This window comes from Capra hircus, chromosome 5 (genome assembly GCF_001704415.2).
Source record: "Capra hircus breed San Clemente chromosome 5, ASM170441v1, whole genome shotgun sequence".
Taxonomy (NCBI): Eukaryota; Metazoa; Chordata; class Mammalia; order Artiodactyla; family Bovidae; genus Capra; species Capra hircus.
Genome location: NC_030812.1, coordinates 55334661 through 55361811, shown reverse-complemented (window position 1 = coordinate 55361811; position 27151 = coordinate 55334661). Strand labels below are relative to the sequence as shown.

Here is a 27151-nt window from a genome sequence, read left to right as displayed (position 1 = left end):
AGCCCCTGCTCAGCAACAAGAGAAGCCACCGCAATGAGAAGTGTGAGCACCACAACTAGAGAGTAGCCCCCATTTGCTGCAACCAGAGAAAAGCCTGCACAGCAATGAAGATCCAGCACAGCCAAAAATAAATAAATAAACTGTAATTAATTAATAACTCTGTAATGAGCTATATGGGGAAAATTCTAAAAGAGTGGATATATGTATAACTGATTCGCTCTGCTATATAGCAGAAACAAACACAACAGTGTAAATCAACTATACTCCAATAAAAATTAATTTAAAAAAGAAAAAAGAAATTGAACTGTTTCTTTTTTAACTTATAGAGCTTCATTTTTTTATTTTTTTGGCCACGCCACGATGCTTGCGGGATCTTAGTTTCTCCACCAGGGATTGAATGCAGCCCCTCAGCAGCGAAAGCACAGAGTCCTAATCGCTGGACTGATTATTTTAAACCCTGCTGATTACCTCATTTATCTTTACACTTCTAGCTCTACAGGATAAGGACTCAAGCTGAGATATTTTGGGACCTCAAAGTAATTGTATGGGTATAAAACTACAGTTTTTACTTGCCTGCAAAAGAGTCTTAAGTCTTCAATGAAAAGCAAACACAAGCTGCAAAACAAAACTACACCTTTAGTGCATTGGTCTAAGTCAGGGAAGAGACCTTAGAAGAACACTTAACAACTGGCTTCATTTTGTTCCATTTTGTTCCCCCAAGAAAATACCCAGAAAGGTTTAAAAATCATCTCCTAGCAGTTAAAGAGACTGCAAAGATTTTTTTTGTCCCTTGTGGTATACAAATTAAGGAGGGATAGAATAAAGTCTTTTAAAAATTACCAGAAGTGTTTTGACTACTGGAGACATGACTGCCTGAGCTTTAGGGTGTTTGTTTTTTTCTTTACCTTTTCTCCTTATCCTCTCTCATCTCCAGGCTGGGGTTCCCAATTTGATTAGTTCTTTTTTAAGACATTCCAGGAAACTTACTGTCAAAACTAGAAAGCTGACAGGACTTCTGTGATGGTCCAATGGTTAAGAATCCGCCTAGCAATGCAGGGGATATAGGTTTCGATCCCTGATCAGGGGCAAGAAGATCCCAGATGCTGGAGCAACTAAGCCTGCTCACCGCAACTGGAGTCTGAGCGCCACAGTGAAAAATTCCGCGTGATGCATCTAAGACCCGATGAAGCCAAATTAACTAATTAATTAAAAAAACAAAAACTAGAAAGCAGAACGGTTTTCCCAGTATAGCATCAAACAACTGGATTGAACAACTCACAACAGATCTTGCAGAAAAGCAAAAAGTGCCTGGATTTACAAAACATCCCCAAATCTTTCCTTTCATACAGCCCAAGTAAAAATGATCGAAGCACTGCAGATTACTGTAATTAGGGCTTTCAACACCTATTTTTTTAAGAGTTGGAGAAAACACACACATGCTAAGGAAATCTAAGGGAACTCAAAAAGGAATTAAAACAGATCAAGGTTAAGAAATCTTTCCTATCTATATCTGTTTTCAGAAATAAACTCAAATTTAAGAAGGAACAGACAGAATAACTTCATCAGAGAGATGCAACAAGTGCTACTTTACCAAAGTGGCAACCATAGTAAGAACAAAAGGTAACCAGAAAAGACAATGAAGTGGAATGTTTTCTACAAAGGGTGAAAGGATACAGCAGGAGGAAAATACTAAAGCCACTGTGTATGAAGACGGTCTCTAAAATTAGACCCACCAACTGTATTCATGCACACATATTCAAGCCATGAGTCCAGTTATTTTCCCTACTTGTAAGTTGGCAGCACATTTCACAGAGGGACAGTTAGAGTCCTTTATCCCATCTCACTAGTAGACACAGAAGGAAAAATAAAATAAAAACAACACCCATCTGCACACACACAGACTTTCATAAAATTCTCTCCTCTGTACTTCCCGGAGCCATGTAATGAAAACGCAGCACTTTCATCCCTTCCTCAAAACCTGCTTTCTCCTAAAAGCTTTCCTCGAGTTCATGAAGAGACCTGGCATAGAACAAGCAATACCTCATTCAGAAACCATTACCTATACTAAAACATCAGTACTCAGTACAGTATTTATCTCTGAAGAGGTGAGAATGTAAGATGTTTGAGTATCTCCAGGTACTGAGACAGACTTCCTAGAAACTTTGTGAAAGGACTTTAAAATGAACAAATGTGGTAGAAGCTTTTATCAATGTGCCAAAATTTTACCAGAAAGTATTCACAAAACGAGAATATACCTCTCTACATTAATAATAACAGCATCAGACCCAATCCAATATACACATGATCCCCAATTCTCCCATACTCTCACCCCCAACTCAAACCTTTCTCTCATAGGATTGGAAGCTTTCAATGTCCTGATAAAAATTTAAATAAAAACAGCTTTGCAACCAGCATTCTTACAAAGTGTTAAAAGCACTCTCTCACCCCTTTCACCTTCCTAAGCTGAAAAACAGTAGCCAGGGCTGCCCCCAGAGAGAAATCTCATCCAGGCCACTTTAGCCAGAAGGTCAATGAAGATAACAAATACACCAATCAAGAAATAAGAAAGGAAAAAATAAATGACAGAAAATCCACAGAACTCAGGGGGCCTGCTCCTTTATCCTCAGACTTAATTTAGTTGCTAAAAATGACCCCAAAAATGGGTTTGTGCAAAGAAGGATCAGATGTTCCCTACAATCAAACACTCCACCATTGTTAGAGAAGGGTTTTCTTACAAGTTTTCAAGCTCAACTGTCTCCACATTAATGGGCGGGGGGGGGGGGGGGGGGGGAGCGGAATCTAACCCATACAGCCCAGACTATAATAGTAACATCTTCAGTCTATTGAAAAACTCAGTGGAACCAGCCTACTTAGTTCTGAGGCCAAAGAGGTAAGGATGGTGATATCTGTCTCTTCGAGGATGTGAACCAATCTCCAGGAAGAGCCTGAAACAGTAAAAATTCTGACCACATGAGATCTGAGATAATCTTCCTCTAAGACACCACACTCCGTCCTCTCTGCTTTCACTCAAAAACCTGAAAACACAAGACTTCTGTCAAAACAGAAACGTGGTAAGAACTGACAGAAAAAAAATCTCAAGTTCTTCCAATAAATAGCTTATAAAAGCCTAGTGGAAATCCATGTCTCTCATTTATGACAATGAGAGCGTTCAAGAATAAAACTACTCTACCTAGTTAGTCAATAAATTTGTCGAGCACCTGCTGCAGGTCAAGGGCTATGCTAAGAGCTGAGGATACAGCAACTGATAAAGATTATCTAAACCTCATGAAGCTTATTTTCTAAAGGGTGAGACTAAACATATATGTTATCTGTTGATGAGTAAGGAGGAAATTAAAGCAAAGTGGGATAGAAAGTTATGTAACTATGTGGAGGAAGGGCTTTGCAATTTAGATGTCTAGGAAATGTCACTGTTAGAGTGACTTTTGAGTAAAGACCTAAAGGAGGTGAGGATACAGCGTTATGCAGCTTTATAAGAAAAAGGTGATCCAGGAAGGCTCACCAGCACAGCTGCTGAGGCAGATGTGCCTAAGTGCTCAAGCAACAGTGAGGAGACCAGTGCCTTTGCTGCTGCGCGGAAGAAGGGGGCAGCAGGTAAGGCTGCTACAGTTCTTGGACTTTAAAGACGACTGTAAAGTCTCTGGGTTTTATTCTGATACAGGAAGGAAGCCATCTCTTCAGACTCCTTTCGATTTAAAAAAATCAGGCATCCTATTCTTACATGCGCAAGTTTTTAAAATTTTGTTTTAAAACTGAAGATCTATAGTGTAAATCATACAGTGGACACTTAACTGGAATTTAACCACTGAAAAATAACACTGTAAAATATTATTAACTGTTAGTGAAAATTAGTAGTACAACTTTTGCTGAGAGTTCATCAGACCCTCAAGAAAGGTTCTCCGTTCTCTCAGCCCTGTGGAGAAATGCAAAGGGAAGGAAAAATACAACTAAAAGTGAACTGAACTGACTAGCACTTTCTACCACTATTTAAGCCATTTTAGTCTTGATGCCCCAGACTCTTCAGGGCGGGGAGATAAGAGAAATAAAACGAGGGGGGAAAAAAAGCATTAAGAAGAAAGAGGAGCACAAGCAACTGAGTCAAATGTCAATCTGACTATCCAAAAATACAATTTTTTTAAAAAAAGCTAGGTATTTGTGCAAGTTCTCAAGTGGAACCTGTCACCTCCCTCCACCAGTCACCATGTTGCGTACCAACAACACAGGGCTCAAGCTTCCCAATGTTAGTTAAGTCTATTTGGAAAAAATAACATAGAAGGACATCCATCCAACTGAGAGCTGAATTTAAATTTTTCCACACCGGTCTCTGGTTTAATGAACCTCTGGGACTGTTATTCGGTCATTTTTCATCATTATCCAAGAACAATTCATTTTGAATGAATAAATACTCTGTGGAGTTACTAGGCTAAATGTTGCAATTTGGGGCTCCAGAGATAATCAAAACCGAGAAGAGTTTTCAAAGCCTCAAGAGTTAGCTGCAAAAGAAGCGTAGGCCCAACTTTTAAGCTCCAGAAACATCTCCTTGTATGTTCCAAATCAAATCTCTGTCCCTCTAATAAACTCGGGCACCACCAAGATCTGAAACACTCCAACATCTTTCCCTCCCATTTTTCCAAGGCTCGAAGAAAAACGGAGATCCAAGAAACACATAGGACTAGTCACCCTGGAGCACAAGGGCGCAAGTTTTTAGGTCCCACCGCACAGGCCACAGGTGGCCCCAGTCCCCTCACCCCCCGCCCCGCGCCCCTCGCTTCTCGCCTGCGCTCCCGGTACACACCCGGGGCGTCTCTGGCCTCCGAGCCGTCCTTCACCGGAGGCTCGGGTCGACCCACCGCCCGTGGGTCCGGGCAGCGCCAGCGCGGGGAACCCAGGCCAGGGGGCCTCCGCCCAGCCACCCACCCGCCCGCGCGGCCGCCACGCCCCCTCCCCACGGGCCGCCCGCGTCGCCCGCCCCCTCGGCCCGGAGGTGGCCTCACCTCACGCGGGCCGTAGCGGGGAGGGCGCCAGCGTCTCCGCCCGCCGCCCGGGCCCACGGCCGCTCGGCTGCGGCTCGGCCCCGACGGCCGGCGGCGGCGCGCTTCTGGGGGCGGGCTCTTCTCAGCGGGGGTTTCCCCAGGACCCAGGGCGGGGGAGCAGGGGGGACTGGGGCGGGGGAGGGGAAAGGGGCTTGGGAAGGAAGGGGGAGAGGGGGAGAAAAGGGGGAAACCAAACCCGGAAAGGGAGAAAAGGGGGGAGGGGGAAAATCAGAAGGGGAAGAAAGGCCCAGAGTCCGCCCCCCGCTGCGGCCTGCGCCCTACGTCACCACGTCCGGCGTAGTCGTCACCGCGTCCTGCGCCCGGCGCTTCTGTGCTTCCTGTGTGCCTGTCTCCACGCCTGCAGACCCCCCCCCCCGCGTGTTCACCCACCTACCCCGTGCGCTCACTCACGCTCTCAACTCTGTCGCTTCCGCTCCGTTACCTATGCCTTCAGCCGCCAATCCAGATCCACTGCGCCCCTTAGTTCACCCGAAACAGATCAAGCCTGTCAGAGTTACCCTTGATTTAAACATGATACTAATAACTGAAATTTTTAAGTTTACAGAGTACTTTCAAAATAGCCTTTCACCTAGGACTGTAACTCCTGCTCCCAAAACAGGATATATGGAGTACATACTTGTAGTATAAATGGATAAAGATCAGGTAGTAGGTAAATGTCCATTTTTTCTTTGATGTAAAAATTTAACTCGACATAAAGTAGGTTTCAAATGGGTATATCTTTCCTTTGCTCCTTTCCCTTTCACTTTTCTTTTCATAGCTGTTTGTAAGGCCTCCTCAGACAACCATTCGGAAGAATAGCAAGGAGAGATAAGAAAACCTTCCTCAGCAATCAGTGCAAAGAAATAGAGGAAAACAATGAATGGGAAAGACTAGAGATCTCTTCAAGAAAATTAGAGATACCAAGGGAACATTTCATGCAAAGATGGGCACAATAAAGGACAGAAATAGTATGGACCTAACAGAAGCAGAAGATATTAAGAAGAGATGGCAAGAATACACTGAAGAACTATACAAAAAAGATCATCATGACCCAGATCATCATGATGGTCTGATCACCATCCTAGAGCCAGATATCCTGGAATGTGAAGTCAAGTGGGCCTTAGGAAGCATCACTAGTGAACAAAGCTAGTGGAGGTGATGGAATTCCAATTCAGCTATTTCAAGTCCTAAAAGATGCTGCTCCTGTGAAAGTGCTGCACTCAATAGGCCAGCAAATTTGGAAAACTCAGCAGTGGCCACAGGACTGGGAAAGGTCAGTTTTCATTCCAGTCCCAAAGAAAGGCAATGCCAAAGAATGCTCAAACTACTGCACAGTTGCACTCATCTCACGTGCTCAGTTCAGTTCAGTTCAGTTGCTCAGTCGTGTTCAACTCTTTGCGACCCCATGAATCGCAGCACGCCAGGCCTTCCTGTCCATCACCAACTCCCGGAGTTCACTCAGATTCACGTCCATCAAGTCAGTGGTGCCATCCAGCCATCTCATCCTCAGTCGTCCCCTTCTCCTCCTGCCCCCAACCCCTCCCAGCATCAGAGTCTTTTCCAGTGAGTCAACTCTTCGCATGAGGTGGCCAAAGTACTGGAGTTTCAGCTTTAGCATCATTCCTTCCAAAGAAATCCCAGGGTTAATCTCCTTCAGAATGGACTGGTTGGATCTCCTTGCAATCCAAGGGACTCTCAAGAGTCTTCTCCAACACCACAGTTCAAAAGCATCAGTTCTTCGGCGCTCAGCCTTCTTCACAGTCCAACTCTCACATCCATACATGACCCCTGGAAAAACCATAGCTTTGACTAGACAGACCTTAGGCAGAAAAGTAATGTCTCTGCTTTTGAATATGCTATCTAGGTTGGTCATAACCTTTCTTCCAAGGAGTAAGCGTCTTTTAATTTCATGGCTGCAGTCACCATCTGCAGTGATTTTGGAGCCCCAAAATAAAGTCTGACACTGTTTCTACTGTTTCCCCATCTGTTTCCCATGAAGTGATGGGACCGGATGCTATGATCTTCGTTTTCTGAATGTTGAGCTTTAAGCCAACTTTTTCACTCTCCTCTTTCACTTTCATCAAGAGGCTTTTTTGTTCCTCTTCGCTTTCTGCCATGAGGGTGGTATCATCTGCATATCTGAGGTTATTGATATTTCTCCCGGCAATCTTGATTCCAGCTTGTGCTTCTTCCAGCCCAGCGTTTCTCATGATGTACTCTGCATATAAGTTAAATAAGCAGGGTGACAATATACAGCCCTGATGTACTCCTTTCCTGATTTGGAACCAGTCTGTTGTTCCATGTCCAGTTCTAACTTCTGCTTCCTGGCCTGCTAGTAATGCTCAAAATTCTGCAAGCAAGTCTTCAACAGTACGTGAACCATGAACTTCCAGATGTTCAAGCTGGATTTAGAAAAGGCAGAGGAATCAGAGATCAAATTGCCAACATCCATTTGATCATTGAAAAAGCAAGGGAGTTCCAGAAAAACATCTATTTCTGCTTTATTGACTATGCCAAAGCCTTTGACTGTGTGGACCACAACAAACTCTGGAAAATTCAAGAGATGGGAATACCAGACCACCTGACCTGCCTCTTGAGAAATCTGTATGCAGGTCAGGAAGCAACAGTTAGAACTGGACATGGAACAACAGACTGGTTCCAAATCAAGAAAGGAGTACATCAGGGCTGTATATTGTCACCCTGCTTATCTAACTTATATGCAGAGTACATCAAGTGAAACGTCAGGCTGGATGAAGCACAAGCTGGAAACAAGATTGCTGGCAGAAATATCAATCACCTCAGATATGCAGATGACACTACCCTAATGACAGAAAGTGAAGAACTAAAGAGCCTCTTGATGAAAATGAAAGAAGAGAGTGAAAAAGCTGGCTTAAAACTCAACATTCAGAAAACTAAGATCATAGCATCTGGTCCCATCACTTCCTGGCAAATAGATGGGGAAACAGTGGAAACAGTGGCAGACTTTATTTCTGGGGGCTTCAAAATCACTGCAGATGATGACTGCAGCCATGAAATTAAAAGATGCTTGCTCCTTGGAAGAAAAGCTATGACCAACCTAGACAGCATATTAAAAAGCAGAGACATTACTTTGCCAAGAACGGTCTAGTCAGAGCTATGGTTTTTCCAGTAGTTATGTATGAATGTGAGAGTTGGACTATAAAGAAAGCTGAGCACCAAAGAAGTGATGCTTTTGAACTGTGGTGTTGGAGAAGACTCTTGAGAGTCCCTTGGATTGCAAGGAGATCCAACCAGTCCATTCTGAAGGAGATCAGTCCTGAATATTCATTGGAAGGACTGATGTTGAAACTCCAATATTTTGGCCACCTGAAGGGAAGACCCTGATGCTGGGGAAAATTGAAGACAGGAGGAGAAGGGGACGACAGAGGATGAGATGGTTGGATGGCATCACCAACTCAATGGACATGAGTTTGAGTAAACTCCGGGAGTTGGTGATGGACAGGGAGGCCTGGCGTGCTGCAGTCCATGGGGTCGCAGAGTCAGACATGACTAAATGACTGAAATGAACTGAACTGAACTAAAAGTAGGTTTTACTGCTTCACACCACCACCCTTTAACACACAATTCTTTTTTAAAAGAGCATCTTAAATTTACAACTTCCCCCACACTGTCCATCCTAGGCAGAATCAATTTAGTTACTGATTACATGTATTTGCATCATGTCTTTACTAATTCCCTCAAAGCATTGTAGTTGTACATGGATAGAATTCAGTCATTAAATATTTATTATGTAGTGGTGCTAGTGGTAAAGAACTTACCCATCAATGCAGGAGATTCAAGAGACAAACACCTAATATTTGTATTAATATTATATATGTGTGTGTATATATATACATACACACATAATATGGGGCTTCTCTGGTGACTCAGTGGTAAAGAATCCATCTGCCAATGCAAGAGATGCAGGTTAGATCCCTGGATCAGGAAGATCCCCTAGAGGAGGACATGGCAACCCGTTTGCCTGTTCTTGCCTGGGAAATCCCATGGACAGAGGATCCTGGTGGGCTACAGTCCATAGGGTTGCAAAGGGTCAGACATGACTTAGTGACTAAAGAACAACAACAAACACATGCTATAATAGGTGTTCAATGTGCTGTGGAAACACAAGAAGGAGCATTTAGTTCTTAGACGTAAGAGAGATCAAATGAGCTACAGAGATGCTAAAGGTGAAATTTCAGCTAACCTTGAAGAATATAAGTTGGAGTTCATCAGAGAGGCAATGGATAACCAACAAGGCTGTAAAGATAAGAAATTCTCCTTTCCTTCAAAAATCAGCAATTTCCAGGTTTTCAAGTTGGAGGCAGGAGGCAGTGACAGCCAGGAGGAAATAATAACTAATATTTGTATTAATGTTGTGTATGTATGTATGTATATAGGACTTCCCTGGTGGTTCAGTGGTAAAGACTCTGTCTGCCAATGCAGGAGACATATGCAGGAGGTGCAGGTTCTGTCCCTGGTTCGGGAAGATCCCCTGGAGAAGGGAATGGCAATCCACTCCAGTATTTTTGCCTGGGAAATCCCACAGTCAGAGGATCCTGGCAGGCTACAATCCATGGGGTTGCAAAAGAATTGGACACAACTTAGGGACTAAGGCAACTAGACAACAGCAATATATGCACATGGAGTATAGGATATGTAGTATTCTACATCTGTTATTTCAATTTAATCCTCAAAACAGTAGCTATTGCCCTCGTACTCACTTTATAAGAGAAGGAACCCTGGGCTTCCCTGGTGGTGTAATGGGTAAGAATCTGCCTGCCAGTACAGGAGATACCAGTTCAATCCCTGGTCCGGGAAAATTCCACATGCTGCGGAGCAACTAAGCCCGTGTATCACAGCTACTGAGCCTGTGCTCCACAGCAAGAGAAGCCACTGCAGTGAGAAGCCCATGCACTGCAACGAAGAGTAGCTCCTGCTCCCTGCAACTAGAGAAAGCCTTCCCCAAAGCAGTGAAAACCTAGCACAGCCAAAAATAAAGAAAGAGAAAAATAACTCTAGTTAAAAAAAAAAAAAGATAAGAAACCCTGGGGCAACAAAGTCCCAGATTTTGAACTGAGACATTTTATCTTCGTAAACTGCTCTTAATCACTACACTGTTTGAAATGCAATTGGACACAGTGGGGGAGAGAGGAAGGTAGGGTGAACTGGGAAAACAGCATTGACGTATATACACTACCATATATAAAACAGTGTGAAGCTGCTGTATAGAACAGGGAGCTCAGGCCAGTGCTCTGTAATGCCCTAGAGTGGTGGCATGGGTTGGGAGAGACTCAAGAAGGAGGGGATGTATGTATACACAAAGCTGATTCACTTTATTGTACAGCAGAAACTAACAGTGTTGTAAAGCAGTTATACTTTAATAATAAAATAAAATTTAAAAACAAGAAATGTAACTAAAAAGGGCAGGTTTCAAAGGACCTACGTTTCATAATGCAGAGTGAATTAGTAGGGTCTTTTAGGGACAAATACAGTCATTGAAGAACATCTAAGGCAGAAACATGAAGCATCCACCCCTAAGAGAAACCCTGCTCTGTTTCTCCTGCTTTTGCTAACCTCTTATTTCCCAACTATTTGTCAGAGAGAAGAGAAGCAATTGAAATCATCTTAGAGTCTGAGGGGGTCTGGGAAGTACATAATGTAGTTAAGACATGAAACAAATAGCAATGTAACTATTTCTCCCAACCTCCAGGGAAAGTTATACCCAAGAATGAAATTAGGAATATTAAAATGTTAGATATAAGACCAATTCCTACAGGTTGGAAGATTACTAGAATATGACTACTAATAGGTACAGGGTTTCTTTGGGGAATTATGAAATGATTCTCAAATTAGATAACGGTGATTTTTGCAGAACTCTGTGAATGTACTAAAAACTGCTGAATTATATACTTTAAAGGCTGAATTTTATGTTATGTGAATTTTTTATTAAAATTCAATAAAACCCTTATTTTATAAATAAATAAGCCTATATACTAGAAATTAAATAATAAATCTACTTCTATCACAGGTATGAAAAAAGAAGAAGAGGGACTTCCCCAGCAGTCCAGTGGTTCAGACTGTGTGCTTCAATGCAGGGGGTGAAGGTTCCATTCCTGATCGGGAAACTAAATTCCCATATACTTTATGGCCAAAAAAAAAAAAAAAAAAAAGAAGAAGAAAAGATGAGCCCCTGTTGAAGAGCTAATAAACTGTGACACAAAAATTCAGTCGTGTGATTTCTGATAACCAGCCTGTACACTAGCATTTATTCATCCAATAAGTGTTTTAACCACCTATATTATAGGTCCTGTGTGCAGTGCTAAGAATATAATGGCAGCAGAGATGACTTGTTAAGTGACTGCACCACAGATGGTGAATGGGGGCATGGCATCTAAGAAAGCAGAGTCCAGGAGGGCAAATATTGGCAGAATTTCTTCAGCACCTCTAGAGGTGAGGGTAGTCTGGCCCACGAACAAATCTATGTAGCAGACTTCCCTGGTGATCTAGTGGTTAAGAATCTGCCTGTCAATGCAGATGACACAGTTTTGATCTCTGGTCCGGGAAGATCCCACATGCTTTGGAGCAGCTAAGACCATATGCCACAACTTCTAAGCCTGTGCTCTGGAGCCCTTGTTCTGCAACAAGAGAAGCCCACACACCACAACTAGAGAAAGCCCCCACGCAGCAAGGCAGCACAGCCAAAAATAGATAAAATTTAAAAAAAACTTTACCCTATGCAAAGTTAAAATATCATATTTTAGAAAAGTATGTAGCAAGAATGATAATAAACTTTAATTAAGAGACTTCCCTGGTGATCCAGTGGCTAAGACTTTGTGCTTCCACTGCAGGGGGCATGGGTTTGATCCCTGGGAGGGGAACTATGATCCCACATGACACAAAAGGTGACCAAAACAATGAAACAAAAACACCCTAGTGCAGTCAAATAAATAAAACAAATATTAACAACAACAACAACAACAAAAACTTTATGAAAATGGAAATGGCAACCCACTCCAGTACTTTTGCCTGGGAAATCCCATGGACAGAGGAGCCTGGCAGGCTACATTACGTAAGATCACAAAGAGTCAGAAATGGCTTAGTGACTAAACAACAACTATACAGATTTTGGATTTCTGTCTTTCAGACCTGTGCAAGAATAAATTTCTGTTGTTTTAAGCAAAAAAAAAAAAAAACCAAAAACTTTAATTAAGCTCTTATCTGTGCTAGCCAGTGTAAGTACTTTATAAAATTATTTAAAGTTCAAAACTCTCAGAAAGTCATTAAAGATCTGTAATTCCATATTCAAAATCTGTAGGACCAGACATGTTTCAGAGTTCAGGAAATTTCAGTTTTCAGAAAGGTAAAATGCGGAATTCCCTGGCAGTCCAGTGATTAGGACTCTGCACTTGCACTACCGGAGAAGGGGACGACAGAGGATGAGATGGCTGGATGGCATCACCGACTCGATGGACGTGAGGGTCACAAAGAGTCGGACACAACTGAGTGACTGAACTGAACTGAACTGACCTGAACTTGCACTACCAAGGACACAGGTTCAATCCCTAGTCCAGGACCTAAGATCCCACAAGCCATGGGGTACATGGCCAAAAAATAAAAATAGAAAAGTAAAATGGTACATATATATCATGCATAATCAAATAATACTTCTGGAGTAAAAATGTATAAATGGTCTCCAGTATGAGTTTTTAAAAGACCACGAGTAACCACACTTCTCTTCAGGTCAGGTTCAGCTACCATATGATCTACCTCCAAGGTAGTATGGATTACAAGGTTTTTTGGATTTTGGAATCATAAATAATCATTTTTCCCATTTCTATGATGAGGAAATTGAAGTAAGAGAGGTCAAGTTGCTTGCCCACAGTCATACAGTTTATAAAAGGAAGGGACAGAATTTTAACCCAGGCCATCTGGCTTAAAAACCTATATTCCTAATTCCACCTGCCCAACCCTGCCAGGTAAATCCCAGCTGTAGATGCAGAGACTCGTCCTTGGAGACCTACTCCTCAGGACCTTTGGGGTAGAACACCAGGAATTCTGAGAAATCTCAGAATGTATTTTCCTAAAGAGGAGAAACCTCCAAGTCTGAGGAAATCTATATCTCAAGTTCCTTCTGCATTTCAGACCTCCCTCTGAGGACCCAGAAGACCTGGCTAGAACAGTTCCCTTCCCCTTCTTTAACCTTCCAACTGGATGTGATTTTAAGCCCCACAGGGCAAAACCCAACCCAGGGCTACAAAGGAGTCTGGACTGTGAGCCTCTGGGAGGGAGGAAAGGGCGGTAGGGCTTTGAGAAGGACCAGGCAGGGGAAAATGAACTCTCAACAACCTACATGACAATGACCTACAGTGTCCTGCCAATGACCCCCTCACGTTTGAAAGTCATGTTTTAACATTCTATCTTTAAACCTCTGATCTCCACACCCCACTCCCACCCCCTACTGCCAGGCTTCCGAGCAAGGCTATCAATCCGAAGAGGAATTTCATCTCTGACCTTTGTCCCCAGGCCTGGCAGCTCACATGGGTAACCCACCCTCTCCCAAAGTTGGCCGAGGGACAACCCAACCAACCTCGCCTCACATCCCCCACTCTGTACTTTCGTTGACTATGTGGCTTCTGCCAGATTCTACCTGTAACTGACTTCATCTCTCAAGTTGGATGTTTGACTGCTCTACCCCCTACAACCAGGAGTCATGCCAGCTGGACACACTCTCCTTCCGGGGCCCCTGGCAGCCAGCAAGAAAGGCGCTGAGACCACAGCTGTTGAGACCCTGAACCCCGGGGTTGCAGCTCTATCTCAGGTGCATAGCTCAAGGAAGCCCCTTGGCAATGATCTGCTCCTTGTTCCTTGCCTTCCTGGTCCTGCCTGCAGCCATGGTGGCCACTCCCAGAGCTGACAGACAGTGCCCAGCATGCGGGGAGCCTGCCTTGGACGTGGAGAGCCACCGGGAGCTGCTGCTTAACCTGGCCAAGAGGAGCATCTTGGACAAGCTGCACCTCAGCCAGCGCCCCACCCTGGGCCGGCCTGTGTCCCGAGTTGCTCTGCGGGCTGCCCTGCAGCGCCTCCACGGGCCTCCACAGGGGGTGCTTCCGGAAGCCGATGGGGGACAGGAGTATGAGATCATCACCTTTGCCGAGACAGGTGGGTTCTTGGCCTGTAGATCTTCCCCCAAACTCGATCTCCTCAGGAAACAAAAAGCTTCCTCCCCGATATCTAACCTCTGACTTTCTCCCCAAAACCATCCCAACTCTGGCCTCTCACAGCCTATAGTCTCCTAATCCCAGGCTCTCAACCCCCACCCACCCAAGCGCTCCCTTATAAATTTAGACTTGACCAATGGGCACCCGAGAAGTGGGTACCTTTCACTTTTCTTTGAGACTGCCTACCCCTATCTCCCCTGGTTCCTCTCTCGGCAGGCCCCACACACTTCCACAGGCTGTGATGTGACCCCAACCACTCCCTGAGCCTGGACTCAGGGTCTGGGAACTAGAGAGTCTGTCCCTCCTCTGGCCCCAGGATCCAGCCTCTTTGTACCCCATCCTCCCCAGATACCTCATTTGGGTAAAAGGTAGAGAAGTGAAACACTCCAATTACAATTTCGCTCCACTGACTCCTGTCCTCTTGCCTTGATTACCTTGGGTCCCCACATCAGAACAGGGTCAAAATGGGGCTCAGAAGGATATTTAAAGGATAAATAAAGAACAAGGGTGGGGTAGAGAATTTAGTGGGCAACTGGAGAGAATATCAAGAATTCAGAGACAAGGGAATTCTTTAGTGGTCCAGTGGTTTTGGAGTAGGAAATGGCAACCCACTCCAGTGTTCTTGCCTGGAAATTTTCATGGATGGAAGAGCTTGGAGGGCAGGCTGCAGTCCATGAGGTCACAAAAAGTGGGACGTGACTAAGCATGCATGCCAGCGGTTTAGGACTCTGCACCCTCATGGCTGAGGGCCCAGGTTCAATCCCTGGTTGAGGAGCTAAGATCTCAGAAGCCTCAAGGCGGGGCCAAAAAAAAAAATTTCAGAGACAGGATCTGAGAAACAGAACATAAACAAGTGGTCTCTCTTGCCTCTGAGCTTCTTGAAAGTTTTGTCTTAGGTTTAGAAGGCCCTCCCCAATCCTGGTCCCTTTCCTTGAGTCAGCATCTACTCCCTTCAAGGCCCAGCACCCCTATCCTGAAAACACCCACCCTGACTTGAGGCCGAGGGGCTCCCTCTCTTAAAGCTCGCATACCCTCTCCCGGAACCTGGACCTTCCTTGTGGAACTGCCTGTTTCCAGGTTTTCTATGAAGTCTGTATTCCCATAGAATTCAACCCCTTGAGTTCAGGAACTGTCATTTATTCCTCACATTGTCACCAGAGACTAGTATATAGTAGAAATAACTAACACTTATACAATATTTGGGCTTCCTAAATGGCTCAGTGGTAAAGAACCTGCCTGCAATGCAGGAGACACACAAGACTCGAGTTCAATTCCCGGGTCCTGAAGATCCCCTGGAGGAGGGCATGGCAACCTACTCCAGTATTCTTGCCTGGAGAATCCTATGGATAGAGAAACCTGGAAGGCTGCAATCCATAGGGCCACAAAGAGTCAGGCGTGACTGAAGCGACTGAACACGCACACATACAATGTTTACAGTGTTCTAAACCTTTTACAGATACTAACTCCTTGAGAGCCTCACAAGTCAGGTAGGCAAATACTATTGTTGTCTGTATTTTAGAAGTGATGAAACTGAGGCTCAAAGAGGTTGAGTAGCTAGCTCAAAGTCATATGACCAGTAAGTGGTGGAACCAGACAGCCTGAGTCTCAAGTCCTTGACCTTGACCATTATACCACTCTGCCTCTTGCAAACAGAGTAGATGCTTGACAACCAACCAAACCAGGTCAGCTTGACCATGTCTAGAGTCCCCAGTGATGAATGAGACCCTATTCCAGCTCAGAAAAGGGTTTCTGCTCATAATTAAGAACACAAACTCTGGAGCCAGATAAACCGGGCTCAAATTCCTGCTCAGCTACTTATTAATATATGTCCTGGGTTGTTGATAGTTTTCTCAGTTGCAAAACAGAGATAATGAGAGGATAGTTGAGAGAATTAAGTGAACTAATTAATGTACTTAGAAAGCATGGGCTTCCCTGGTGGCTCAAACAGTAAAGAAACTGCCTGCAATGCAGGAGACCCAGGTTCAATCCCTGGGTCGGGAAGATCCCCTGACGAAGGGAATGGCAACCCACTCCAGTATCCTTGCCTGGAGAAACCCACGGACAGAGGAGCCTGGCAGACTACAGTACATGGGTTGCAAAGAGTTGGACAGGACTGAGTGACTAACACTTTCACTTTCTTTCACTTAGAAAGGAGAAGGTGGGAGGGAACTTAGAAGACTCAGCTTCTGCCCATGAAGAGTTTGTTACTGCTAGGAATAAATTACCTAGAATACAGGCAGAATGAAATTAATGCTGGATGAGGACACAAGCACCTCATGGCCAAAAGTCAGTCACTGGGACCTGACGGGACGGGGAAGTCTTTCAGAAGGTTATAAACAGGCTAGATTGTACAGGAAGTTTGACTTCAATGGGTAAAGAATGGTAAACAACATCCTATATGGAAAAACATGAGCAAAAATATGAAGAAACGGACTGCATTTGGAGTTGAAGGTAGTTTGGAGTGGATGAACACAGGGTGGACAATGGCCATGAAGCCGTGAGTCCTTTGAACACCACAATCCTGGTTGTTTTATAATGATTTTATAATATTTTATAATGATTTATCACCATCCTATCTGCAACCAAGCCTTGTTAATTTATTTTTTAATGTTTATTTTACTTTTTTTACACTGGGTCTCCATCGCTGTGCACAGGCTTCTCATTGTTGTGGCTTCTCTTGTTGCAGAGCACAGGCTCTAGGCATGTGGGCTTCAGTGGTTGCAGCGCGTGAACTCAGTAGTTGTGTCTCATGGGCTCCAGAGTGTGGGCTCAGTAACTGCGTCTCATGGGGTTAGTTGCTCCTCACATGTGGGATCTTCCCAGATCACGGGTCAAATCCATGTCCCCTGCATTGGCAGGTGGATTCTTTACCATTGTGCCTCCTGGTTGGTTTTTTTCACCTTTGTATCCCTGATGCTTAGCCCAGTTCCTGGCACACTGTGGCAGTAATGACCATTACCAGGTATTTATTGTACCTGCCTCCTCTCAGTTAATCCTTGCATAAAGTAGACTTTATCATTCCCTGGTCACTCAGACGGTAAAGAATCTGCCTGCAATGCCAGAGACCTGGGTTCGATCCCTGGGTCGGGAAGATCCCCTGGAGATCCCCTGGAGTAGATCCCCTGAAGATCCCCAGTAGGACCCCCTGGAGAAGGAAATGGCAACCCACTCCACTATTCTAGCCTGGAGAATTCCATGGACAGAGGAGCCTGGCAGGCTACAGTCCATGGGGTCGCAAAGAGCGACTAACATTTTATCATTCCCATCTTAAGAATGCAGAAACTGAAACTCAAAGAAGATAATTTACGTGGCCAAGGTCATACACGGAGAAGGCGATGGCACCCCACTCCAGTACTCTTGCCTGGAAAATCCCATGGATGGAGGAGCCTGGTAGGCTGCAGTCCATGGGGTCTCAAAGAGTCGGAAGCGACTGAGCGACTTCCCTTTCACATTTCACTTTTATGCATTGGAGGAGGAAATGGCAACCCACTCCAGTGTTCTTGCCTGGAGAATCCCAGGGATCGGGGAGCCTGGTGGGCTGCCGTCTATGGGTCACACAGAGTCGGACACGACTGTAGTGACTTATCAGTAGCAGCAAGGTCATACAGCTTACAAAGGGCAGAATTCAAACACCATTCTCTCTGACTTTAAGTCTATATACTTTCCATATTTGCTAATCAATGAATGAATACAACATTCAGGCTGGAGGGGGGTGTGACCCAAAATGAACTTTGGAGATGAGAATGACTGATCCCTGGATCCTATCTTTTACATTTAAATATTTTAGTTTCAAGTTTTCATTCCAGCTTAAGCTATCATCTCCACCATTGTGTGAAAGAGAAGATCTGAGAATTGTTCTTGCTGGAGATACAAAGAGAAAGAGCTTGGGGCCCTGGAGAAGCCAGGGAAGAACCTCCAGTGGTGTCCTGACACTGGCTCAGACTGGCTCCTGAGGCCTGATGGTGAACATCTGCCAACTGTGTATTCAGTGGTATCACATTGGTAGTCTGAAATTGGCCAATATAGGAGAATGTATTCCTCAGAAATTGGCTAACACTATTAATCAGAGCCTTTTCCCCCCACTCTGGAATCCAGTTGTTAAATATTTACCAGCACAACATTGCCTTTGACCTAAAAATTCAAGTTATCTGCTTCCCACATACCTAACGTACAATGCTGAGACAGGAATGGGACATAATAGATACACCTGTTCAAAATGGGAGACAGGGGAGGAAGACGCAGAACAGTCACTGGTTTATGAAAATTCTACCCTAAGTCTGGAACTCCTTTGATTAAGGCCTTTTTCTGCGACTTTCCTCTCCTCGTAAGAAGAGCCCACCATTGCTCTCCTAGGCTTCTAGGTCTGCTCTCTCGACCCTTAGTGCCAGCCCCAGATGTCTTTCCTTTTAAATAAAAAGCAGCCTGTGTTTGCAGCAGAGTAGTTTTCTCAGCCTGCATCTGCCCAAAAAAGTTGGGGGCCTGGAGACCTGGAGACTTCTTTTCATTCTGAGTCATCTCTATCTCTTTTAGTCCAAATTGGTGCTTCTTTCACTATTAAAATTCTCTTTAACACTCTGTGAGCCTTCTCAATAATAAATTATAGTCTACTCAATCAGACAAAAGGCACTCCATTCTATCAAGACAGATGCCTGTCTTTAGGTTACAAGTCAGGGTGTTGGGGGATAAGATTCTTAGAAGCCCTTCTGTCTAGTTGAGAGAATCTATAGAAAAACATCTTACATTTTAGATCTTTGAACTTCCCTGGTGGCCCAGTGATTAAGACTCCATGCTTCCACTGCAGGAGCACTGGTTCCATCCCTGGCTGGGGAATTAGTGTGACCGAAAAAAAAAAAAGATCTTAACAAAGATGTTAGATCCTAACAAAAGGTCTTAGAGCTTACCCTTTACTGTTTTGATCATAACTCTGAAGCCATGTGTTACCTGCAGTGTCCTGGGGTTGATTTTTGCCCTGAGACCATTTCTTAGTTTGAGAACCTTTTGCCAGACAGAGTTGAGGAATGAAAAAATATTTTATTGTTCAATTTAACAAGTCCTGTTGGAAAGTTTTTCTTTAAATTCTGGTTGAACATTGAACAGTTCCTTTTTTAGTTCATCTCACTCTTGAGATGCCTTATCATAGGCAGCTAAAATAAGCCAATTGGCACTTTCAACATTCTGCCTGGAAATATCTTTAGCTAAATTCACAACTTTGTTAGATACCATTTCTAGCTTCCAAGTTACCAGAGACGATAGCCAATACATAATACAGGTTCCCCTTTCTCTAGCTTCCAACAGCGATTTCTTCACTGTCCTTCCTGCCTTCACTAACAGCCTCCCTGCTGTCCTTCCATCCCTTGTCTGCCACCCAGTCCCTAAGCCTGTACTGCATATTTTAAGCTTTTGCTATGGTGTACCCCACTTTGGACACTTATTTCTGTTTTAGTTATCCGTTAATATAGCAGATCAGCTCAAACACTGAGGCTTAGAGCAAAAAAAAAAAAAAAAAATCAGTATTTTCTGTGATTTTGTAGTTTGACTGGACTTATTCTGGACGGTTCCTTCACTTGATGTGGGATCGCTGAGGTCATTCAAGCAATTGCATTCTCAGATGGGGCTGAAATCTCTAGGATGGCCTCTGATCTTCCAAAGTCTCTCTCCACATGGCTCCTCATCATTCAGTAGTCTAGCCCAAGTTTCTTTAAAGCATTTAGAGGTTTCCTGGTCTCCTCTGGCAGTCCAGTGGTTAAGACTCCACACCTCCAGTACAGGGGGCACAGGTTCAATAACCAGTCAGGGAACTAAGGTCCCACATGCGGCCAAATGAAAAAAACAATTTAAAATAAAAGTTTCCTTCCAAGAGGAGGAAGCCTCAAAGTACTTATTAAGTACTTATTAAGCATCTACTTGCACCGTGCTTGCCTACCTCTCATTGGCCAAATCAAGTCACATGCCAAGCCCAGAATTAATATAGGAAGGGATTGCACAAAACCGTGAATATTGGGAGGTGTTGTTCACTGATGGTCAACAATGTAGAAGGCTACCACAGCCCCTGCTGGTCCTGTGTCTGCCTGCTATAACTGGGGTGACTTACGAGGTTCTAAAAGGTAAGAGCGCTTAGCGACCTAACCAGAAAAGATTAGCTGGACCAATTAGACTCTTCTTTAAAGATTTTGGAATTGGAACACTGAAGAATCAGGTCACTTAGCTAGGAAGAGCTAAGTCAAAAGCTCTGTAGACTCAGGAGCTGGGGCCACCATTCAGGGACCCGAGGAAGCTCACAGGGAGGCAGAAGAGGTGGATCCACAGAAAGAGAAGAAGGGAGTAGACTCATACAGGAAGACTGAGGTCACTGAGCTCTTGCAGGCTTTCAGAGCTGTCTAGAGCAACCAGATTCCGGGCTTTACGATTCACACCAAGTCTAGTTGAATTTGTTTCTGCTCTTTTACACCCATGAGCGTATCAGTGACATTCCCACAATAAAGCATTCTTTCCTTAAATAAAAAAGGGTCACTAAGGCCAAAGCATAATGGCATTTAATTGCCTCCTAAAACAGGTGTATTCATCAATAAGTTTTTTTAAACTATGAATTTTATGACCTAACCTTTTGGAAAATAATTCTGATGTCAGCATAAAATAAGAATGAAAGAACTGACTTCCCTGGCAGTCCAGTGGTTAAGACTTTACCTTTCAACACAGGAGGTGGGAATTCAATCCCTGGTCAGGGAATTAAGATCCCACATGCCTCGCGGCCGAAAAACCAAAGCATAAAACAGAAGCTATGTTGTAACAAGTTCAAAACAGACTTTAAAACTGGTCCATTCAAAAACAAAATGAATTAAAAAAAAAAAAAAAAGAATGAAAAGCCATCCACTGAAAAAGTGTTTATCGAATGCCTATAATGTACCAGGTGCTAGGGATACAGTGGTGGGCCACACAGACACAATCTGTACCTTTGTGGAGTGTACATCCTGGCTGGGAGTGGGGATGGGGGAAGAAGAGGGAAGGAGAAGTATATAGTCAACAAACGAACAGAAAAGCCAAGATGATTACAGAGAACGACAGTGGATATAAAGACCAGTTAAACAGGATAGTGTATTAAAGAGATGAGGGTAAAGTTGAAGGCTGTTTTAGCTAAGTCAGTCAGGGAAGCCCCTCTAAAGAAGCGAATTTGAACTGAATAGCAAGAAGGAGCCAGTCATTCAACATTCTTGGAAAGACATTCCAGGCAGGGGAAATAGCAAATGCAAAGGCCATGAGGTGGGTCCATGCTTTGTAAGAGTTCAAGGAACAGAAAAACAGCAGTATAGGTAGAATATAGTCGTTAAGTGGCAGAAAGCCCAGTCATACAAGTTTTCTATGCTGTGTGTGTGTGCTAAGTTGCTTCAGTTGTGTCTGACTCTGAATGTCCATGGACTATGGCCCGCCAGGCTCCTCTGTTCATGGATTTCTCTAGGCAAGGATGTTAAGGGGTTTATGTATTCTAATTTTGGCTGTTCTGAGTCTTCATTGCAGTGTGCAGGCTCTTCCTTGTGGTGACTAGGCTTCTCTAGTTGTGGCACTAGGGCTTAGCTGCACCACAGCATGTGGAATCTTAGTTCCCCAAGGATCAGGAATTGAACTCATGTCTTTTGCATTGGAAGGTGGATTCTTAACCACAGGACCACCGGGGAAGTCCCTGTTAAGGAGTTTAGATTTTATTCAAATAGCAATGGGAAAATTTTGAAGGATATTAAGCTGATCAGATTTATGCTATAAAAAAATTACTCTGGGACTTCCCTGGTGGTCCAGTGGTTAAGACTCTGTGCTTCAACTGCAGTAGGTGTGAGTTTGATCCCTGGTTAGGGAACTGAGATCCCATATGCCACGTAACACAGCCAGGGGGGGAAAAAATTACTCTGACTAATGTGTGAAGAATGGTTTTGGGGGCAAGAGTGAACCAACCACTTGGCAAGCTATTGCCATAGTTCAAGAAAAAGATGATTGTGGGTTGAACTAATGTATGGTAGAGGAGGTAGGGTTAAGTGAAATTACATTATGAACTGGAGATATAGTTGACAGGTCTGCAGATAATTTCAAAGAAGGGAATGAGGGCAAGCAAGACTTTGGTTTAAGCAATACCTTTATAGGGAAAGGGAAGATTGAAGAAGGAACAGGTTTGAGTTGGGGGTCGGGGAGGATAAACCTGGAGTTCTCTGAACTTGAAAAGTTTGAGATAGCATTGGATATCCTAGTGGAATATCAGATCTGTGGCTGGTTATACAAGACTGAAGCTCAGGGAGAGGTCAGGGCCACAGATAGAGGTGTCTGGGGAGTTATCAACATATAGATGAAATTGAAAGCCAAGGGAATTGATGGGATCTTTCTGGGAGAGAGTGCAGGTAGAGAAACGAAGGGAGCTGAGGACCTCCAACATTTAGAGGTCAGGCAGAGGAAGAGGAGCTGTCAGCCAAAGAGCCCAAGATACAGTGGCCAGAGTCATGGAAGCCAAGAGGAGGAAGTATTTCCAGAAGGAGGGAACGGTCCACTGCCTCAAACACCTGCTTGAAGTTCAGGTAAGGCCAACCAATATAGAGATGAAACCATGTGGATATGGCAGTGTGGAAGGTGTTAGTGATCCTGACAGGAGCAGGAGTGGAGGGAGCAGAAATCCAATTCATGTGTTTCAGTAGGTCAGGCGAGAGATGAAGAGGGGGAATCGGGCAGCAGTGATAGGCACAAGAAGAAATCCAGAGCCATTTTTTTTCGGTTGAGCTCCACAGCATGTGGGATCCTAGTTCCTTGACCAGGAATTGAACCCATGCCCCTCACACTAGAAGCATGGAGTCTTATCCCCTGGACAGCCAGGTAAGTCCTTATGCCAGTCGTTAGAACCACTCTGGTGAAGAACTGGATGTGGAGAATAAGGGAGGTGATCTTAGGGTTTCTAAAGATGATAAGCAAAGTAATGGTGCCACCAATTCTAAGAACAGAAAGAGAGATATATAGGGAGGAAAATCATGATTTCTACATTTCCATAGAATGTGGCAAAATTAAGCAGTTAGAAGTTCAGGCCTGAAGCTTGGTGATTCCCAAGGTGCAAAATGGTCTGGACTGGACTGTCAGATTCAGGAATCACCAGTATAAGATTTGTGTTGGCTGCCCACAACTGTGGGTCAGGGCTCCCCTCAGTGTAGAGTAAGAGGAAATGGGACTTCCCTGGGGGTCCAGTGCTTAAGACTCCGAGCTTCCACTGCATGGGGGTGGGCAAGCTCAATCCCTGGTTGGGGAAATAAGGGTTAAAAAAAAAGAGGAAATGAAGGTCAAAGACAGACCAAAGAACTCTTGTACTGGAGGGATGGTCAGAGAAAGAAAAGCCAGTAAAGAAAATTAAGGAAGACTCCTAAGAGAGTTGTGAGAAGAGATTTTTAAGAAGGAAAGGGTTCTTAACAGTGCCAGGACTGTGGTTGAGAAGGAACTCACAGGGAGGTAGCAGGTAGAACTGACACTCAGAAGGCCACAGTGACTGGGGCTTCTTGTGTCCACAGGCCTCTGCAACACCACCCAGACTCGTCTGGATTTCCACTTCTCCTCTGACAGCTCAGCGAGTGGCTTGGAGGTCCAGCAGGCCAGCCTCATGTTCTTTGTACAGCTCCCTCCCAATACCACCTGCCCTCTGAAGGTGAGGGTCCTTGAGCTCAGCCCACGTGACACCAACCTCACTTCGGCCACTCAGCACCTGCTGGAGGTAAACGACAGCGGCTGGCACCAGCTTCTCCTGGGGCCTGAAGCTCAGACTGCTTATAGCCAGGGGCACCTGGCCCTGGAGCTGGCCCCCGAAGGACAGGAGGCCTGGAGCCCAGTCATCCTGGCTGGGGCTGCACATAGGCCCTTCGTGACAGCTCGGGTGAGGGTCGGGGGCAAGCACCGGCTTCGTCGTCGAGGCATCGACTGCCAGGGCAGGTCCAGGATGTGCTGTCGACAGGAGTTCTTCGTGGACTTCCGGGAGATCGGATGGCATGACTGGATCATCCAGCCTGAGGGCTATGCGATGAACTTCTGCACAGGACAGTGCCCCCTGCATGTGGCAGGCATGCCTGGCATCGCCGCCTCCTTTTACACCTCGGTGCTTAATCTTCTCAAGGTCAACACAGCTGCAGGCACCACCAGAGGGAGTTCATGCTGTGTGCCCACCATCCGGCGCCCCCTCTCTCTGCTCTACTATGACAGGGACAGCAACATTGTCAAGACTGACATACCTGACATGGTGGTAGAGGCTTGTGGGTGCAGTTAGTCTGTGTGTGGCACAGGCAGCTGGGGGGAAGGGGGGACAGGCAAACACGCCCTGACGGAGGTGCTCTTCCTTGATAGTAGGGTGTGGCCCTCTTACTGCCTCTGTCCAGAAGATGGACACCCTCTTCCTGAGCAACTTGGGGAAATTATCCCCACTTTGATGTGAGGAGACCTTAGATCACATCTAAGGAGACCCACGGTACCATCTTCATAATGACTAGCCCCTTTCTGGGGCAGAGTCCATTCAGCAAGCCCCATGTGCTCAACTGCCACCCCAGGGACTCTGATCCATCTCCTACCATGAGCAGTGCCATCTGAGTCCCAGACAGACACCCACAGCCCCACTGCAATCCCGCCCACAATCCACGGTGCCTCCCTGCCCTTTCTACTGCACATCCCCCACTACAGGATGAATTGGCCAGCCCTGTTCCTTGCTTTTCTGGATCTCCAGTGAGTCCCTCCCTTAGATTCACCAAACATTACATCCTCTTTATGTCTTGAGCCCTTTTCCCTCTGACTTGCCCAGTGGGTTGCTGAAGCCTCTCTTGGCATGCCTTCATTCACTCTTTGTCCTTCTCCGTCCGGCTCTGTACCCTTGGGGGCAGACTCACCTGAGTTCCTTTGGCCTCTGGCTTCCTGCCGAGTTTGGCTTAGCAAACTAGCAAGAATGGAAAGCTCTTACAAGCCAAGAGCGTGGAAGCAAGGATATCAGAACTTAGGCAGAGCTGGAGCTGTGGAGGGGGTGGGGAGCTGGACAGGAGTTGTAGGGATATAGGCATAGCCATAGTCATACAGAACCATGGAACCTAGGCAGAGGGAAAGGAATAAGAAACACGCTGGCCTCTGTCTCCTCTTAGCCTTTGATCTGCCTTTTGCTAGTTCCTGGGTGCTTCAACATCCCTCCTCAGTTCCCTTAACCCTGCCCATACCTCTGAAAAGAGGTCCTTCATTGAGTCTTCTTAGTGATGCCAACATAGACAGCTGAGTGGGTCTTTTATTTCCTGCCAGGACCCTGATTGGTACCCCCGATGACACAGAGCCTGCCTGCCCTGCCCACTTTTCTCTCCTCACAGTCTCCTTAGGGCTGAACTTTATGTCTGTCCCACACATCATGACTCCTCCTTCCCTAGGCTGCCTCCTTTCTTAGGCCCCATCCTACTTCCTAGAACCATCTTCACTGGTCTTCCAGATAATAAAGACCTGGGCTTTACTTGCTCCTCTCCTCCCTCTGTCCTCGGTCTGAGAGATGAGACAGATCACTGTTCAGCCAGCAAGTAGGTGACAACCTGTGGGCACACACATGGTGGGAGGCAGAGACGAGGCAGCCTTCCTTCACTGATCCTCAGGGCTCCAGCCAGGAGTCCTGTCTGGGAGATGGAACTGGCCAAGGGCCACTTGAGTAGGATGGGGAGAAGAAAAGGAAAGTCTGCGGAGAGGAGAGGGAGGTATTTGCTCTGAGACTGGGTCCTCTCCAGACCTTTGCCCTCTTCCCCCACCATCGCCCCCCCACCCTTGTTAGCTGGACAGCCCTGAACCATTGGGTCGATATTGTCTGCAACCCAAGGCTGAGATTGTGCAAAACCCATGTGTCCTTTGGGAAACGTGCTGTCTGTGTTTGTTCAGCATATAACCCCCTCCTATCCAGGTCTGAGGTCCCTGGAAAAGGCACCCTAAAGGATAGAGTCTGAAAGACCTCCTGGAGAAAGGCAAATCTGAGTTGCGGGCTTCGTGAGCAAATGCTTACTCGCTCAGAAGTTCTCTGTCCTTTGACTTTATGAGATCTTAACCTAAGGAGAGAATCTAAGGAAGCCTTCTGGTGCTTGGCTGCCCTCTTCCACCACTGTCTCCCACCCCAAATCCACCTCCTCCCACATCTAACCGCCCTCCTTCCAACTATAGCTTCAGTCCCCAGGGTCAAGACTAAGGTGAGGTGAAGTGAGGTACTTGCCTTGGAGACAGAATTTTAAGGGGATGTCAAAAATTCCATCAGTCAAGATAAATAATATTTTAATGCAATATTTTTTTAAAAATCAATGCAAAAATATCCGAGATGAACAAAATAGCAAATTTTAAAATAAACTAAATGTAACAGGAATCAGTACTATTCCTTCTCTTTTTTGGCTCTGCTTTTGACAAAGAAACAGTGGAATTGTCCTCTTCCCAACCTTTGCCTCCAGCGCTCCCTGGCCCCTGACACTAGGCTCCTCAGGCTTTTCTCTGTAGGGCAAGATACTCACTCAGGCTCCTTCTACTTCCTCACCCACTCTCAAGCCTGTCGCTACCCCCCAGCCCCCAGCCAGGTTGGTGGTAGGGCGGGCCTGTGAGGCAGATGGCTGGGGTATTTATAACCTGGGAGCACTTCTTGGGAAAAGTGACTAAGATGCTAAGAGCATATTTATAGCTGGGTTCTGACGTAAGTGTCACTGGGGAGGTAGGGGCAGGCCATGCACAGCAGCAAGAGGGTAAGAAGAGCTGGAAATTGGGGGCACCTGACAGAGAGGGCAGGGGAGGAATGGGGTTGGTGACTCCTGCAGTCACTTCTGGAGGCTCCCTTGACTCAGGCTCACCCACAGGTTAGCCCTCGGAGACAGCGCC

At 45.3% G+C, this 27151-nt stretch overlaps 2 protein-coding genes across 14 annotated transcripts in view; one reads left to right on the top strand and one right to left on the bottom strand.

The window, feature by feature from the left end:
- The window catches only part of R3HDM2 (R3H domain containing 2), a 162463-nt gene extending 157309 nt beyond the window's left edge, over positions 1-5154 (bottom strand). For 2 of the 13 annotated variants that reach the window (XM_018048031.1, XM_018048032.1), the window contains exon 1: positions 5013-5139. The gene's annotated coding sequence lies outside the window, so the exon portion shown is untranslated. Of the gene's footprint in view, positions 1-5012 lie in introns of all 13 variants that reach the window. The other 11 variants (XM_018048034.1, XM_018048037.1, XM_018048035.1 and 8 more) reach the window with 9 other exon arrangements.
- Positions 13740-26651, top strand: INHBC (inhibin beta C subunit). The gene is made up of 2 exons (XM_005680288.3): positions 13740-14228; positions 23812-26651. Exons 1-2 carry the CDS (start codon positions 13916-13918, stop codon positions 24555-24557), a joined length of 1059 nt encoding a protein of 352 aa, XP_005680345.1. The 5' UTR covers positions 13740-13915; the 3' UTR covers positions 24558-26651.

Bases quoted from the DNA above. Each gene is read 5' to 3' on its own strand.
- INHBC (XM_005680288.3), top strand. From the start codon at position 13,916: ATGATCTGCTCCTTGTTCCTTGCCTTCCTGGTCCTGCCTGCAGCCATG. The intron at 14,229-23,811 runs GTGGGTTCTTGG...TTGTGTCCACAG, and splicing joins CATCACCTTTGCCGAGACAG to GCCTCTGCAACACCACCCAG.